This window comes from Suncus etruscus, chromosome 6, assembly GCF_024139225.1.
Source record: "Suncus etruscus isolate mSunEtr1 chromosome 6, mSunEtr1.pri.cur, whole genome shotgun sequence".
Classification (NCBI taxonomy): Eukaryota; Metazoa; Chordata; class Mammalia; order Eulipotyphla; family Soricidae; genus Suncus; species Suncus etruscus.
This window is the reverse complement of record NC_064853.1, coordinates 114,678,275-114,692,114: the sequence shown is the minus strand read 5'-3', so window position 1 is coordinate 114,692,114 and position 13,840 is coordinate 114,678,275. Positions and strand designations below refer to the sequence as shown.

At 31.3% G+C, this 13,840-nt stretch overlaps 1 protein-coding gene across 1 annotated transcript in view; it reads left to right on the top strand.

Moving 5' to 3' along the window:
• Window positions 1-3,368, top strand: part of SNTG1 (syntrophin gamma 1) — a 422,721-nt gene extending 419,353 nt beyond the window's left edge. The window contains exon 18 of the mRNA XM_049775722.1: window positions 2,855-3,368. Coding sequence (XP_049631679.1) covers window positions 2,855-3,031 — 177 coding nt within the window. The 3' untranslated portion in view covers window positions 3,032-3,368. The remainder of the gene's footprint in view (window positions 1-2,854) is intronic.
• Window positions 3,369-13,840: the final 10,472 nt, after the last annotated feature.

The following is a 13,840-nucleotide window of genomic DNA, read 5'->3' as shown; positions in this document are numbered from 1 at the left end:
GTGTTAACAGATTTATAAGCACTAATCATTTATGATTATAACTATTTGGATTTGTAGTATGAGTTGTGGCACACAAAGTTATGAAAACAATTTAAAGATAAAATATAGTAGATGAAAATAAAGGACTTTCACAAGCCTCAACAGATGCCTGAGAACCAGATTGACATTTACTTGGGTTTGTATGCTTACTAGGAAAGATGCTTTAACATACCAACTGTGGCATAGCTAATGGGCCTGTGCAAAATGTAAAGACTTAATAAGTGTTTTTGAGTAGTCAAATATTGAAAGATTAACACAAAACACACAATTACCTCGATAGAAAATTTGAAATACTTTGCCTTTAAAGACATTGAAGAAAACATCTTGCAGCATCACACCCTTGTCCCTTAGCCTAGAATAGTTTCCAAAAGTTATCTTTAATACTGAATTGATTGAGAATCCCCATCAAAAACGAAGGAAAAGATCTGGGGAATTACTAAATTGCCACTAAGCAAAATAGGTTGTGAAATTTTGACAGGAAATTTTTGTTGATAGATATTAGAATCCAAGACCTCTACTGTAATAAAAAATATTAAGTACAATAACAAACTGTAACCTTGGAAAAAAATAGATAAACTCAAAAAATCAAAGGAAGACATGCTAAAAGCTCTGTTTTAATTTTTTGCTTATACTCTATCTTTTTATAATTCTATGAACAAATGATTTTCTCTGAATATGCCCTGATAAAATTAATTTTACAGTATGTGACTCTTTTTAAGCTTCTTAAGAAAAACATGATACATGATAGATGTAAAATTGCAAAAAAATAAACTTAATATATCACAGATGATGTAAACTGAGTGCTCTAGTGATAATAATATATACCGTGATAATAATATATGATGGAGAAATGCATAAATAGTTTTGTTATTTCTCTGGATGAATAAAAGGTATGGAGAATAAGTGTTCCTTAGAGTTTTTGATGTTGTAGTGTTCAATTAATTTTTAAATAATTACTTTACTTAATCACCATAAATAAAAATATAAATAATAAATATAAAAATAGAATACTATTCAATATACTTCTATAAATTCAAACAAAAACAAGGATTAAAATATAATATAAATAATAGATATAATATAAAATGAAAAGGAATTTAAACTTATCACTATTTTCTGTGATGTAAGACTATACATAAAAACAAACAAATTTAGAAAAACCATTTCTCATAATAAAAATTCAATTGCATTTCTATGCAAAAATGTGAACTATTATAAATAGAAATAATAAAGTTTCCATTTATAACTGCATAAAATTTAATACCTTAGAAAAATTTAAGCAAAGAATTGCATACCTATATATAAAAACTATAGAATATAGATTAAAATAAAAGACAAAATAAATACAATAAAGACAAAAAGATATGGAAAATGATTCATGACTGTGAAGTTGACTTATTCATATCATCAAAGTATCTGTCTTACTCACACATATGTGCAAATACATATACAGTCTATATGTACATAAGTTGAGAGCAAGCACCATTAAATTTCCAAAGGCAATTTTTACAGAAATAGAACCTAATTTCACAAAATTTATGAACTAGAGAAGAGCTTATATAGAAATGTTCCCCTAAGGAGAAAATAACTAAAACGTTTTGGCTCACCTACTTTCAATTAAACTCTAATAGTTGCGTAAAGATCATGGTTAAACTTTAACAGTTGTACAAAAATCATGGTATTGGAATAAAAAAGAACATATATCAGTGGAAATAGTTTCGTACACATTTGGAAACAAAGTATTAACTTCACAAACATCTGTGTTCTTTAGGGAGGGACCAAATGAATTTCTAAATGATCATTATCTTTACTCACATTTTAATATCTTTCTATGTAAAGATTCATAAATCTCTTCTTTCACCTCTCCACAAAAATCTTCTCTTGTCTAAAATGAGGACCAGAAATATAATACAGCTTATTGTTAGTTGTATTTGATCTCAAGCAACACTTATAAAGTCTCTGATCTCTTACCATAAGTGATACATGAGCATAGAGACAGAAGTTAGGCCCTCAGAACTGTCAAGTATGGACCAAAATACCAAAAACAAGTCAAATAAGTAAACAAACACAGATATGGCTACCTCTTATTCTCTAAAACATGTTGCTCAATTTCTATTTGGTATCTTAACAAATTCTTTATCTAGAAAATGAAATTTTGGGGGTTTTTTGGGGGGCCACAGCTGGCAGAGCTCAGACTCTGAGTTCATGGAACACTTTTTAACAGGCTCCAGGGATATGGGGTGCCAGGGATTGAACCCAAGTTGGCTGCATGCAAGGCAAGCATACTACCCTCAGTTTTATCTCTGACCCAAATAAATTTCTAAATTTTCTGGTAACTACTGCTCTTTGCTTTGCTGGGTTTGCTGCATTTTCCATATCGTACTTTCAATTTTCAAATCTGTAAAATACCAAGAATGAATCATTAAGCCTTTTCTCTATACACCCACTACATATTGATCTCATAATTTATCATTTGAATGCACACAGGGTTTAATAGTAACTCTATAGTAATATATGTATATATTAAATTTATCTCATCTTCTTGGTTCTTATTTCTAACTGTAACATCTCCAAAAATACCGTATTGACTTCTATGAGGCCCTCCTTTCCTATGTCTTCTCTTTTAGTAAATGACCATCTTTAGTACTTATGAATGTATTTATTCAACAAAGATGCCTATATTTGTTATAATCTACTAGTTTGTTTCACTTGAAAATGTCTACCAACTACTCTTTAAAAAAGTATCTTTAAGCTTAGTTTTTTTTTTTTATTTTGGGGAATATTTTTAATGGACTAATTTCTCTTTTTCTTTCAGGAACTGGAATTTTCTAATCTATTTGCTGTTCTTCACTGCATTCATTCGTTCTTTGCTGCCAAAGTAGCCTGTTTAGATCCTCTTTTTCTAGGAAATCAGGCTGCTACTGCTGCTGCTGCTGCTGCTGCTGCTCCAACCAGCTCTGCCACTCTAAGCAAAACTAAGTACACGACTTGAAATTGGTTGCCACTTACCAGGACTATAGAAACAGAATAAACAGTCAACATTTCAGACCCTCAAGAAACCCTATAAGGAAGTGCAATAGAAATTTCAGCAGCTTCAATATTGTAATAAAATCTCTAAAGTATTTCCTAGAGACATCAATGAATCATCATAATTATGTGACCAGAACAGCTTCATCTGTACCACTACCCTGCTTCAATCAGATTGGAGGTAGAATGAATCATTCATGTATATTATTAAAAACCTACCTATAAAAAATGCCAAGTAAATGGTTATTTCTGTGTTTTTGATTATTTTGTATGACAAACACGTTTAGCCAGATCATGAACTAATTCCTATCATGAACTAATTCCTATGCCAGAGACATAAAGGAAACAAACAAAAAGCATTTGGCATGCAAACAGTTTAATAGGAGAAAGCACTTAAATTGCTTCTGTAGATTTCTCCTTGTATTCTCATTCCATAATTTGACACTGATACTAAAAACTGTTTTATTGCAAATATTTCTAAGAATTGCAGAGATGATTACATGGAATAAACACATGAATGAACTATTTCTCCATTGGCATATTGATACTGAACATTTATTAACTGCCAGTATTAAGATTACATTATATGTTATAATTTATATAATATGTTATAATGAAGTATGAAAACATTCATGAAGCTCAGTTCATTTCTTAATATAAGACATTTTTACATAACGGGGCTTATTATGAAATTAAAGTTTCTTAAATCTTCTGTGAATCCAAAAAATTTTACATAATAAATAATATCAATAAATATAGTGTGAAGATCCTTTGTAATTCTAATGTAACTAGTTAATTGTGAACTATTATGTTCCTAAAATTATTCTCAGAACTATAATTATGAATCTAAATGAAAATGCTCAATTTTAATAATATTATGAATGAATAAAAAGGTTTATTTAAAAGTTAACATTTCTGGCTATATCATAAAAATTATTAGATAATGTCAAACCATGAGAATTAAAGTAGTACTTCTTAACATAAACCTAAAAAGGCTAGAAATTTGAAAACGCTGAAATTATTGACACACACCTCAAATAATACCTATATGTATAATGTGGAAAATATTCTATAGTCTTTAATTATAACTATATCAAGTTATGCCTTTGAACAACCAGTGCCTCTTCAAAAAGAGAAAAATAATTTTTATGAATACATATTTCCAGTTAACAAAAATTTTAGAGTTCTGAAGATCCAAATTATCTAATAATGTGAATAACTTTTAACAATAAAAACAGACACTGAAGGAAGAAACCAATTTACTAAAGAGGAAATAAGTTAGCCTTATCATTAAAAACATCAAACTTTTGTATTTGGGGGGAACCCATACCAGCAATTCTCAGGGGACCATGCAGTGTCTACAAGTAGAATCTGGGGACCTCAAATCATTTAAGGAACAATGGCAAATTATATGACATATGGTTTTTTACTTAGTTATTTATTTATTTTGGTTTTTAGGCTATACATGTCAGTGCTTATGGATAACTGCTCTTATTTTAAGTATGTTCTCATGGTTAATACTCTCATGGTTAAGTGTTCGTAAATTTTGCTCTCAGGAATTATTCCTGGAAAGTCTGAGGACAATATGGGGTGCTGGTCTGTGCAAAGCAAGTGCACCACCCACCTTACTATATCTCGTCCCTGATTATTTACTTTCAATATGATTTATTTTTAAAAATATTCAATCGAAGGTGCCAAGCACTGTTATAATTGTGTTAAGGAAATATTAATGTGTCGAACATAACTTATTAAAAATTGTGGCAAACTACTGATAGCTGTTAGATAATCAGTTTGGGCATAGAATTAAAGACATGCATAATTAGGATTACTTAAAATTAGTTAATGTATATTAAAAAACAGAATAATCCTATTAAAATAAAAGGCTATAGTATCACTTCTAAAATTATGAAAAAAGAGTATGGGAAAGCATCTTTACTAGGATTCTTCATGACAGTGCTCAATTTACTATAAATCTATGTTGTTAAATGAAATTGTATCTCAGTGTGCCCATATTGAGATAATGTTTAAATTTGCCCACTCTGTGATAATCTGACCAACAGTTAATATAAAATACAACAGTTAGATGAAAGAAAGTATTTAAATTTGGCATAAGTGTAATTACAGAATACAAATATTGTGAGAAAGTTCCATTTTAAAATGCAAATATAAATTTGATTTTTTTGTTATATCATAAAATATTTTGATTATGTGATTGATAAAATATATACAATGAGATGTGTGAGTATATATATATCTTGTACAACATACATATACATATGTATATATGAAAAAGGAAAATATTTAAAATATACTTAAAACTTAAATTCGCACTGTAAATTAATTATAGTTGGAATTCAAATGTATGTTGATACAATATTGTGTTTATTTTTTATACTCAACAAAAATTCCAAAATTACTACTTTCTATGGTTAATGGGAAAGCAATCAATTAGAAAAAGATCATTTTGATGTTTTTCCAACTAGTAACTAGTATTTACCTTTTATTTTACAATGTAATTATTAGCCAATATCATTATCAGTTGGACTACTTGAATGAGAGAAGAATGAAAAGAATCACTCAGATAAATATCAATTGATCATGTCATGTGAATTTATATGCATGAAATTTATTTACCATATCCTACTTTGTACTGGCATACATTTTAAGAACAGAATGCTTTGTGAAAACCCCTCCAGTGCCTTGGTATAAGTATATATGTGTTGTTTACACAACACAAATATTAAATAATTCATTATGTCCACATAGTAAAATTAAAGAGACTATTCTATTGTAGGTTCTTAGTTTAGAGAAGGGACTTCAAATAAATTTGAAATATCTGCTGGATGTTATAATAATATAGTTTTCCTAATCAGAATTTATAATTATTTTAACTTCAACTTATTAGAGCAAGGAGATTTATATATTCGTGGGTTAGCAATGCTCAGAGACTATGGGACATTCCCAATTATGTTTGGCTTACACTTGGATGTAACTATTTGATATAGTGTTTAAGGATGCAGCAAAGCTTCAAACATTTGTGCCCATGACCACTAGGACTGGCTCTACCCATTGATGCTTAAAGTACCTGTCAGTGCCTGGGTTTGAACCCAGTTTGTATTTTCCCCATCTCACCAACCCAAGGAACCATGATTTCATTTTATAGTATTGAAACATCAATCTATTTAAAAGTATTTCAACGATAAATCCAATAATTACCTTCAGTGCGATGTTTGGAAATATAATCTCTCTCAAATAAGAGAGAGCCAATTTTTCATGCATAAATAACTAACATTATAATTTTAGTACTTTTGCTCATTAAACTGACATTCAGAAAGAATAGAAATTACTTAAAAATAAAGACCAGTCCATTTTAACCATGTATAAGATAATTTTTCATTTGGGTACTTTATTTTATATGTCAAAATTTTCTTAATTTACAAGGACAAAACTTATTAATAAACTTTTTATTTTGTTTTCCTTAAATCTGGGTTGAGAAACATTTGATTTACTATTGTGGAAAAGTAATAATCCTAACAATTATTTAGAATTACTGCTAGAAAACAACAGGGGTGGAGAAGCTTTAAAAATATAAGTCTAAACTTGTGCTTAACTTTTTAAGGTAAGTGTAGATGTTCCAAATATTAACAACAAATATTTTGCTACACTTTATATGACTACTCATGAGCTCTCCTTAAATAATTGTTCATTCATACCTCTTAATTCCTTGTCTTTGTTTTAGTGTTGTTTCTTAATATTTTAATTGTACCCCACTTATTTGTACAGTTAAAGTTGCTTTCATTATAAATAAAATATTATAAATGTTATATATTTTATACATATTAAATGCAATGGAAATACAGAGGTAAGAAATGTAAATATATTTATTTAATTTTTAATTGTTTTGGTGTATGTTTGTAAATTGTACATTAATATCACTGATTAAATTAAGTTCATTAATCTACTAATAAAGCTGTACCTTTTTTAATGAAGCATACTGGAAAATAAAAATAAGTACTTTAATATATTTGTATTTTCACTACTTGATTTTGATATGTAAGTTTCATTTCTATTTGGAAATTGAACCTGTGACACTAAACTGCAATGAATAGAGCTGATGTAATTGAATTGTTTATCTCAGCTGCAGCTAAAGATACCATTTCTTTGGGTCATCAATATTGATGAAAATTAGAAATCAGAACTCTAAACGGCACTAAAAATAAAATAATGTCTATTTTATTTTGTTAAGACACAAACAAAATGATAATTTTTCCTGCAAAAATAATCTATTATGAATATTAGTTGAATTGGATTGGCAAGGTTTTTTTAAGTTTTATTTATTTTTAATTTAATTTTTATTTTAATCATAGTGGCTTACATATCATTCACAGTAATAGTTTAGGTACATATTAACATTGAATCAGGGGAATTCCCATCACTGAATTGTCTTCCCTCCACCTCCGTTCCCGTCCTGCCTCCCGTATCCTCCACCCTCACCCCCGGGGATGCTAGAGTGAGTGGTCCCCTCTGTGCCTAAGTACTACTTAGTGATCTTACAACTGTTTGGTCATGATACCTCCATTATATTCCCCTCTAATTGGGAGATGGGACTAGATAGATCAAGTTATGTGGTTTTGTTTGATGAAGAGAAAAGTAATAAACTGGGGTAAAAATCAAATACCCCGAAAATGGGCAGAGTCCTTCTAGAGACTCTCATCCTCAGCTTGAGAGACAAAGGGGGAAAAGAAGGTGAAACACCACAACAGTATAAAAAGAAGTATCAAATAGAATATCCAGTGAGCACTACAGCAAAAAGATAGGCACCACATAATAGCCATGATCTTGAAATAAAAAACATGACAGAGCACAATATGGAAGAAGAGAAAAGAAGAAAGATAAATAAATAAATAAATAAATAAATAAATAATAAATAAATAAATAATGGAGACAACAAGTTCAATATCCACACCAAATCAAAAAAATCGACAAAAACTAGATAGATAAATAAAAAAAGATTATTTTGTGCTTTTTGTCTTTTTATTTTACTTTTTTTTTCCCTCCTCCTGTATAGGCACAGTAAACATTGGGGTCATTCGAAAAGGAATTCCCTTGGCCTAAGAGATACAGGGTTTATGGGGCCCGGAGAGATAGCACAGCGGCGTTTGCCTTACAAGCAGCCGATCCAGGACCAAAGGTGGTTGGTTCGAATCCCGGTGTCCCATATGGTCCCCCGTGCCTGCCAGGAGCTATTTCTGAGCAGACAGCAAGGAGTAATTCCTGAGCACCGCTGGGTGTGACCCAAAAACCAAAAAAAAAAGAGAGAGATACAGGGTTTCTCCACCCTTGGAGTATATTGTCATGGGATTAACTATATATTATATATGTACTTACATATATATATATATATATATATATATATATATATATATATATATATATATATATATATATATATATATATATATATATTAACTATATAACTCCTTTCTAGCTCATTTACTCTCCCGTTGGTGCTTTTGTGGTGTATGGAAGACTTCTGCTCGGTTCTGGGTGATAAAATCTGGTCTCTGTATCTAGAGATCTCCGTCTCTGCACAGGTCAAGGATGGAACTTATGATGAAGTCTTTGTGGTTCTAGAAGTTCTGTTCCCTCAGTGTCATTTTAATCCGTCTTTTGTGGTTGGTGGTCTTGGTCCTTGTGCTGATCCTAGGATGGAGCCTGGGAAAGCGTCTTTCGTTATGTTTCCAGAAGACCCACTCAGTTGCTATTGTCTCAGTCAGACCTCTGGAATTAGAGATCATGGTTGTTGTGCAGGTCGTAGATCAAACCCTAGACTAGGACATTTTTATTGGTCCCAGGATACATACTGCCCGGTCATTGGTTCTATCAGCCAGTCATCTGTAGATCACGATCTTGGGTTTTTCCCAGACCAAAGGGTGACAAGTCTTCTGATTTTGTCTTATTGTTAGCTGGTGAGATAGAATAACTTGCTCTTAGGTCAAGTTGTTCCCAATTTCCTCGTTGTCAGGATATCATATTAGAGCTGGGACATATTGGTGTCTGAGCAGTATTAAGGATGTCCCAGATGGGAGTTGGTTCCTGTAGTTGTGTGAAGAACTGTGTCGTTTCTATGCCTGGGATCCAGGGTTCCAGGCTGGATGGTCAGTGTCTAATCACCTGGGTTCTAAGTTTGGTCCACATGACATATTTTCAAGGTGGGAGATGGCAAGGTTTTTTTTATCAGGTTATTTGCACCTGAGCCTCAGAACATCATGACTTCATAGAATGCAGGATCTCAATATTGAGTAGTCATAGAAATAATATTTGAATAATTCTAAGTGTTTTGTTGGTTTTTTTCATTTGTTAAAACCTCTGGCCAAAATATATTATATGGGACCAAAGAAATTAAAGGGTTAGCATGCCTTCTTGCAAGTTGCAGAACCTCATTTTATCCTCATTTAGATATATGTGTGTGTATGTGCATACATATAGGTGTGTATATCCCAATAAACACCTCCAATTGTTATCTCCAAAAAACAATAGGGATAGTCTCTGAGCATCTTCACATCTGGCATGAAAGCACAAAGCCAAGAGTGGCCACTAAGGCCTGCTCAGGATTCTGCTTCTAAACTAGATGCCCACACCAGGCAATTTAAGCCATGTGAATTCAAGGGCATTTAAACAAAATGTAAATGTATCTATATTTATTTACTTTCTATACATATACATATATATAATTAGTTGACTTCAAATAAATTATTTAAATTATTCTATTAAATATACTCTTGTAAAATACAATAAAATAGCTTAAGAACTGTATTTGGGAGAATATGTGATTTTCAAAATTGTGTCAAGAAAGTAAGATACACATAAGCAAGAAGAAAAATCACATATAGACACGTCTGTATTTATGCATCGGAAGTAGTGTTACTTTAAAAGTAATCTTTATTGTGGCATGAGTCACTTAAAGTACTGTGTCAGGAGCACTTCTGAAGGTACTCAGAAGATAAGATAGGATTGAGAGATATAAAACAGGTTCACACATGCAGAGTATATTCTTCAACCCTTTGAGTTATCTTCTAAAATAGTCTTTTTTAATTTTTAAGGAAAAATAAGATAAATTCTGAATACACAACATTCATATTTCACAAACCACAGTTTTGTAGGTAAATTAGTGTTTTCTTTCCATAGTCCACTGGAACTCACCGCTCTTCTGCTGAATGCGCTCCCCGACAATCTTAAATTTTTCTAGACAAAATCATGAATTAGAGTGTATTCCTTACATGAGTAGAACTGAGACATGAAAACATATATGTGATGTGAACTCTACTAAATAAAATACTTTTAAATTAATCTGTATTCATAAATTATTATGTTTTATATGGAAATAAATGTTTAAGAACTCATTTAGGCTAAGTAAAGGAGGGCTACTTTCAGAGAGTATGTTAAAGACTTTTTTAATATATAGTAGTTCTTTTACTCTGAGAGAAAAAAATCTAATCCTCTCACATAATTGCTGTATAAATGTTAAATTTGAATAATGTCTGCAATTCTCAGCTGTAAATAGGGTCATTAATTATTACTTAGAGGTAAGATTGCATTCTGACTTATTGTTAGATTTTTTTATCTATTCATTTTCTATCTATAGGAGCCCTTTAGATTTTAATGTAAATCTTTTATGTTTAATGGGCCCCAACTAATATATTTTCCTCATCCTTGCTTCAAAGAAGAATTCTTCCTCACATAAATTTCTAGTGCATTTTTACTTATGACTTTTTTATAATCTATTTATCTATCTTTAATTTATCTGAGGCCAGGACTATCTCTATTTTTCTTACCTTTGTGTATTTGCCATATACCACCATGCCTGAAATGAAGGAGGCAATTAACAAAAGGTGTTGTTACTGAACCAAATGAGTTAAAAAAAAACTATAAACCCAAAACTGAAGATTTTGGCAGTGATATAGAGGTTGACATATAAGTATCAAATAATAGTATCACACTATTTAGTGACCATACCATAATATTTTTTCCTAAAATAACATACATCCCTACTTGACAATAGAAATGAGGGCTAGAATAGCCAGCCCACGATATAAAGCTTACCACAAAGAGCGGTGAGTGCAATTCTCTAAATTTTCTCTAAATAACTACACTAATGATTATTATGACAACAGTGAGAGAAATAGAATGCCTTTCTCAAATACAGGCCAGGGGGTGGGAGAGGACAGAGATGGGGAGCATTGGTGGCGAGAAGGCTGCACGGTGAAGGTGGGTGTTTTTTATGACTGAAATCCATCTACAAACATGTTTGTAGCCATGATACTTAAATAAAGATATTATTGTTTATTAAAAGAAAACTCCATATGTTTTAGGTGAGATAGATTATATATTAGAATGCAAATGGTTTGCAAATATGCATGCACTCAGGAAAGAAAATTACAACAAGAAAGAATAAAATAGATAACAAATATATGCCAGCTACAAAAATGTACTAGGTAAGCATAAAATAAGAAAAATCGAGGCAGCATGGACAAAAATAAAATAAGAAACTGTCAGAACTTTATATTTAAGTGTACCTGCTGTTCAATGTGTGTATATATACACACATTTGGAAAATCTGGTCCTATGAAAATGCCAATATATTAACAATAGCTGAAATAATAAAAAAATAAAGGAGCAATATCTAAAATCCTTTTGTACTAGCTTTTCTTTTTTTAAAGTCTGATCCTCATTTTGTTTAAAATGGCTAATAATCATAAAATATTGCCTCCCAAATTTAAGACACTATATAAATAATGAAAAGCATACTCAAGTGTTGACTTGTATAGAGGAACTGAGTATTCTTATTCTATAAATATTCTCTAGCAAATAAAAAGATCAGATTGTCATCAAAGTGTATATCTGTGGGAAGCAATAATTAGCTATTTTAAATATATGTATATATTTAGTATAAAGGAAAGAAAAATAGAGTGCAGAGGTCACTTTCTATAATGTCTAACCCGGTTCAATTCTTGGCTCTGCCTATGTCTCCCAAGCACAGCTAGGAGTGATCCATAAGCAAATTGCTAGAAGCCCTGAGCATTGAGGGGTGCTGCAAACACACCCACCAAAAAAATTAATAGGTTATACTGACATTTCTAATTCTTCTGAGTCTGAAGTTCAATAATCAGTCTTCAGATCTCTGAAACAGTTTTCACAAAGTAATTATGTAGAACAAAAGATAACATTCCTAAAAATTGGTTGTGTTGTCATGGTCACCTCTGTTAAGAACAGTTTGTCTAATCTTTTCCTATTTCAAATGTTCCCTTCATCATAAGTGCTTTGAGTTTCATAATTCCGTTATGTTATAAAACTCTTTTTTGATGATTATATAATATGAATTTTATAATGTTAAAAATAATAACCAAATATTCTCTTTTGAAATATTGTGAGGAAGATATCCAATAGATGGCTAATATTAAAATCCTCTCAAAACACTTAGAAATAGATTTCATATAAATAAATGTTGCTGGTTAGCAGTCTGGTTTCTCTGATAGGAGAAATACATATACATAGACAATACATATAATTGACAGAGGGGCAATTGCTCCTGGAATATTGCACATGATTCCTGAAAAATCTCACAAGTCCGTTTTAAGACAGAGACTGCTGCAATAACAGTCACTAACCTCAGTGACCCATAGATCAGGGTGAAAGATGGCATTACAGGAAAAAAAAACTCAAGAAAGCATACATAAGATATGAATATTCAGGCCAGAGCAGTGATGCAGGGCATAAGATGTCTGCCTTGCACATGCTAGCCTAGGATGGACCATGGTTCGATCCTCCAGCATCCATATGACCCCCAAGCCAGGGGCGATTTCTGAGCATATAGCCAGGAGTAACCCCTGAGCATCACCGGTATGGCCCAAAAACCAAAAACCAAATATAAAAAATATGAATATTTCAGACTAGTACAATATGGCACATTTGAGACCCACCAATAAAGTAATGTTACTGTCATCTAACCATATTTCAAAAGCAGAAAACCTGGAAAACACAGATTTGGCATAAATAAAAGTTAGGAGTAAGTAGTAGGAGCAAAGGAATAGTTGAAGACTTCTGACTCTGGACCTTGCTCCAATATATTCTCAGCTAACAACTTTGTGATCAATTATTATTGCTTTTCTTACTTTTTTCACCTTTTTATTACTTATAATATAGATGACTTTAATACTTTAATGACAAAAACTTTGTAATAGCTTAACTCAGCCTTTCAAATTTTAATTAAACAAAACTCTAAAACTCAAAGTGTCTCTAAGGTAGCTGGAAGCTACACTTAAAACTTGCTTTCTCAGGGCCGGAGAGATAGCATAGGGGTCAGGCGTTTGCCTTTCATGCAGAAGGACAGTGATTCGAATCCCGACATCCCATTATTATTGAATGACTTTGTATATAGTGGCTATAGGGCCATATTTTTATATAAAAAAAACTTTTGAGTGTCTCTAAAAACTTTAGTATTCTTATTTAGTATTTATAATAAATGGTCAAGCCTAAATACTCAAACCAAATTAATTCCAACTTCCATTTCAAATATTAAGTTAACTCTTAAAATAACTGGACATTTTTCAAAATGTATATTTTAATTTTCAATTTTTAAGGAGTAATTTCTGAGAGCAGGGGCCAATGTATCCCCCATATCATCAGATGAGATAAGCATACAACTACCCTCTGTGTCTTTATTGCTCTGGCCCCTGCTTTTCTTGATTCAGTGGCTCACTAATCCCACCTAGTT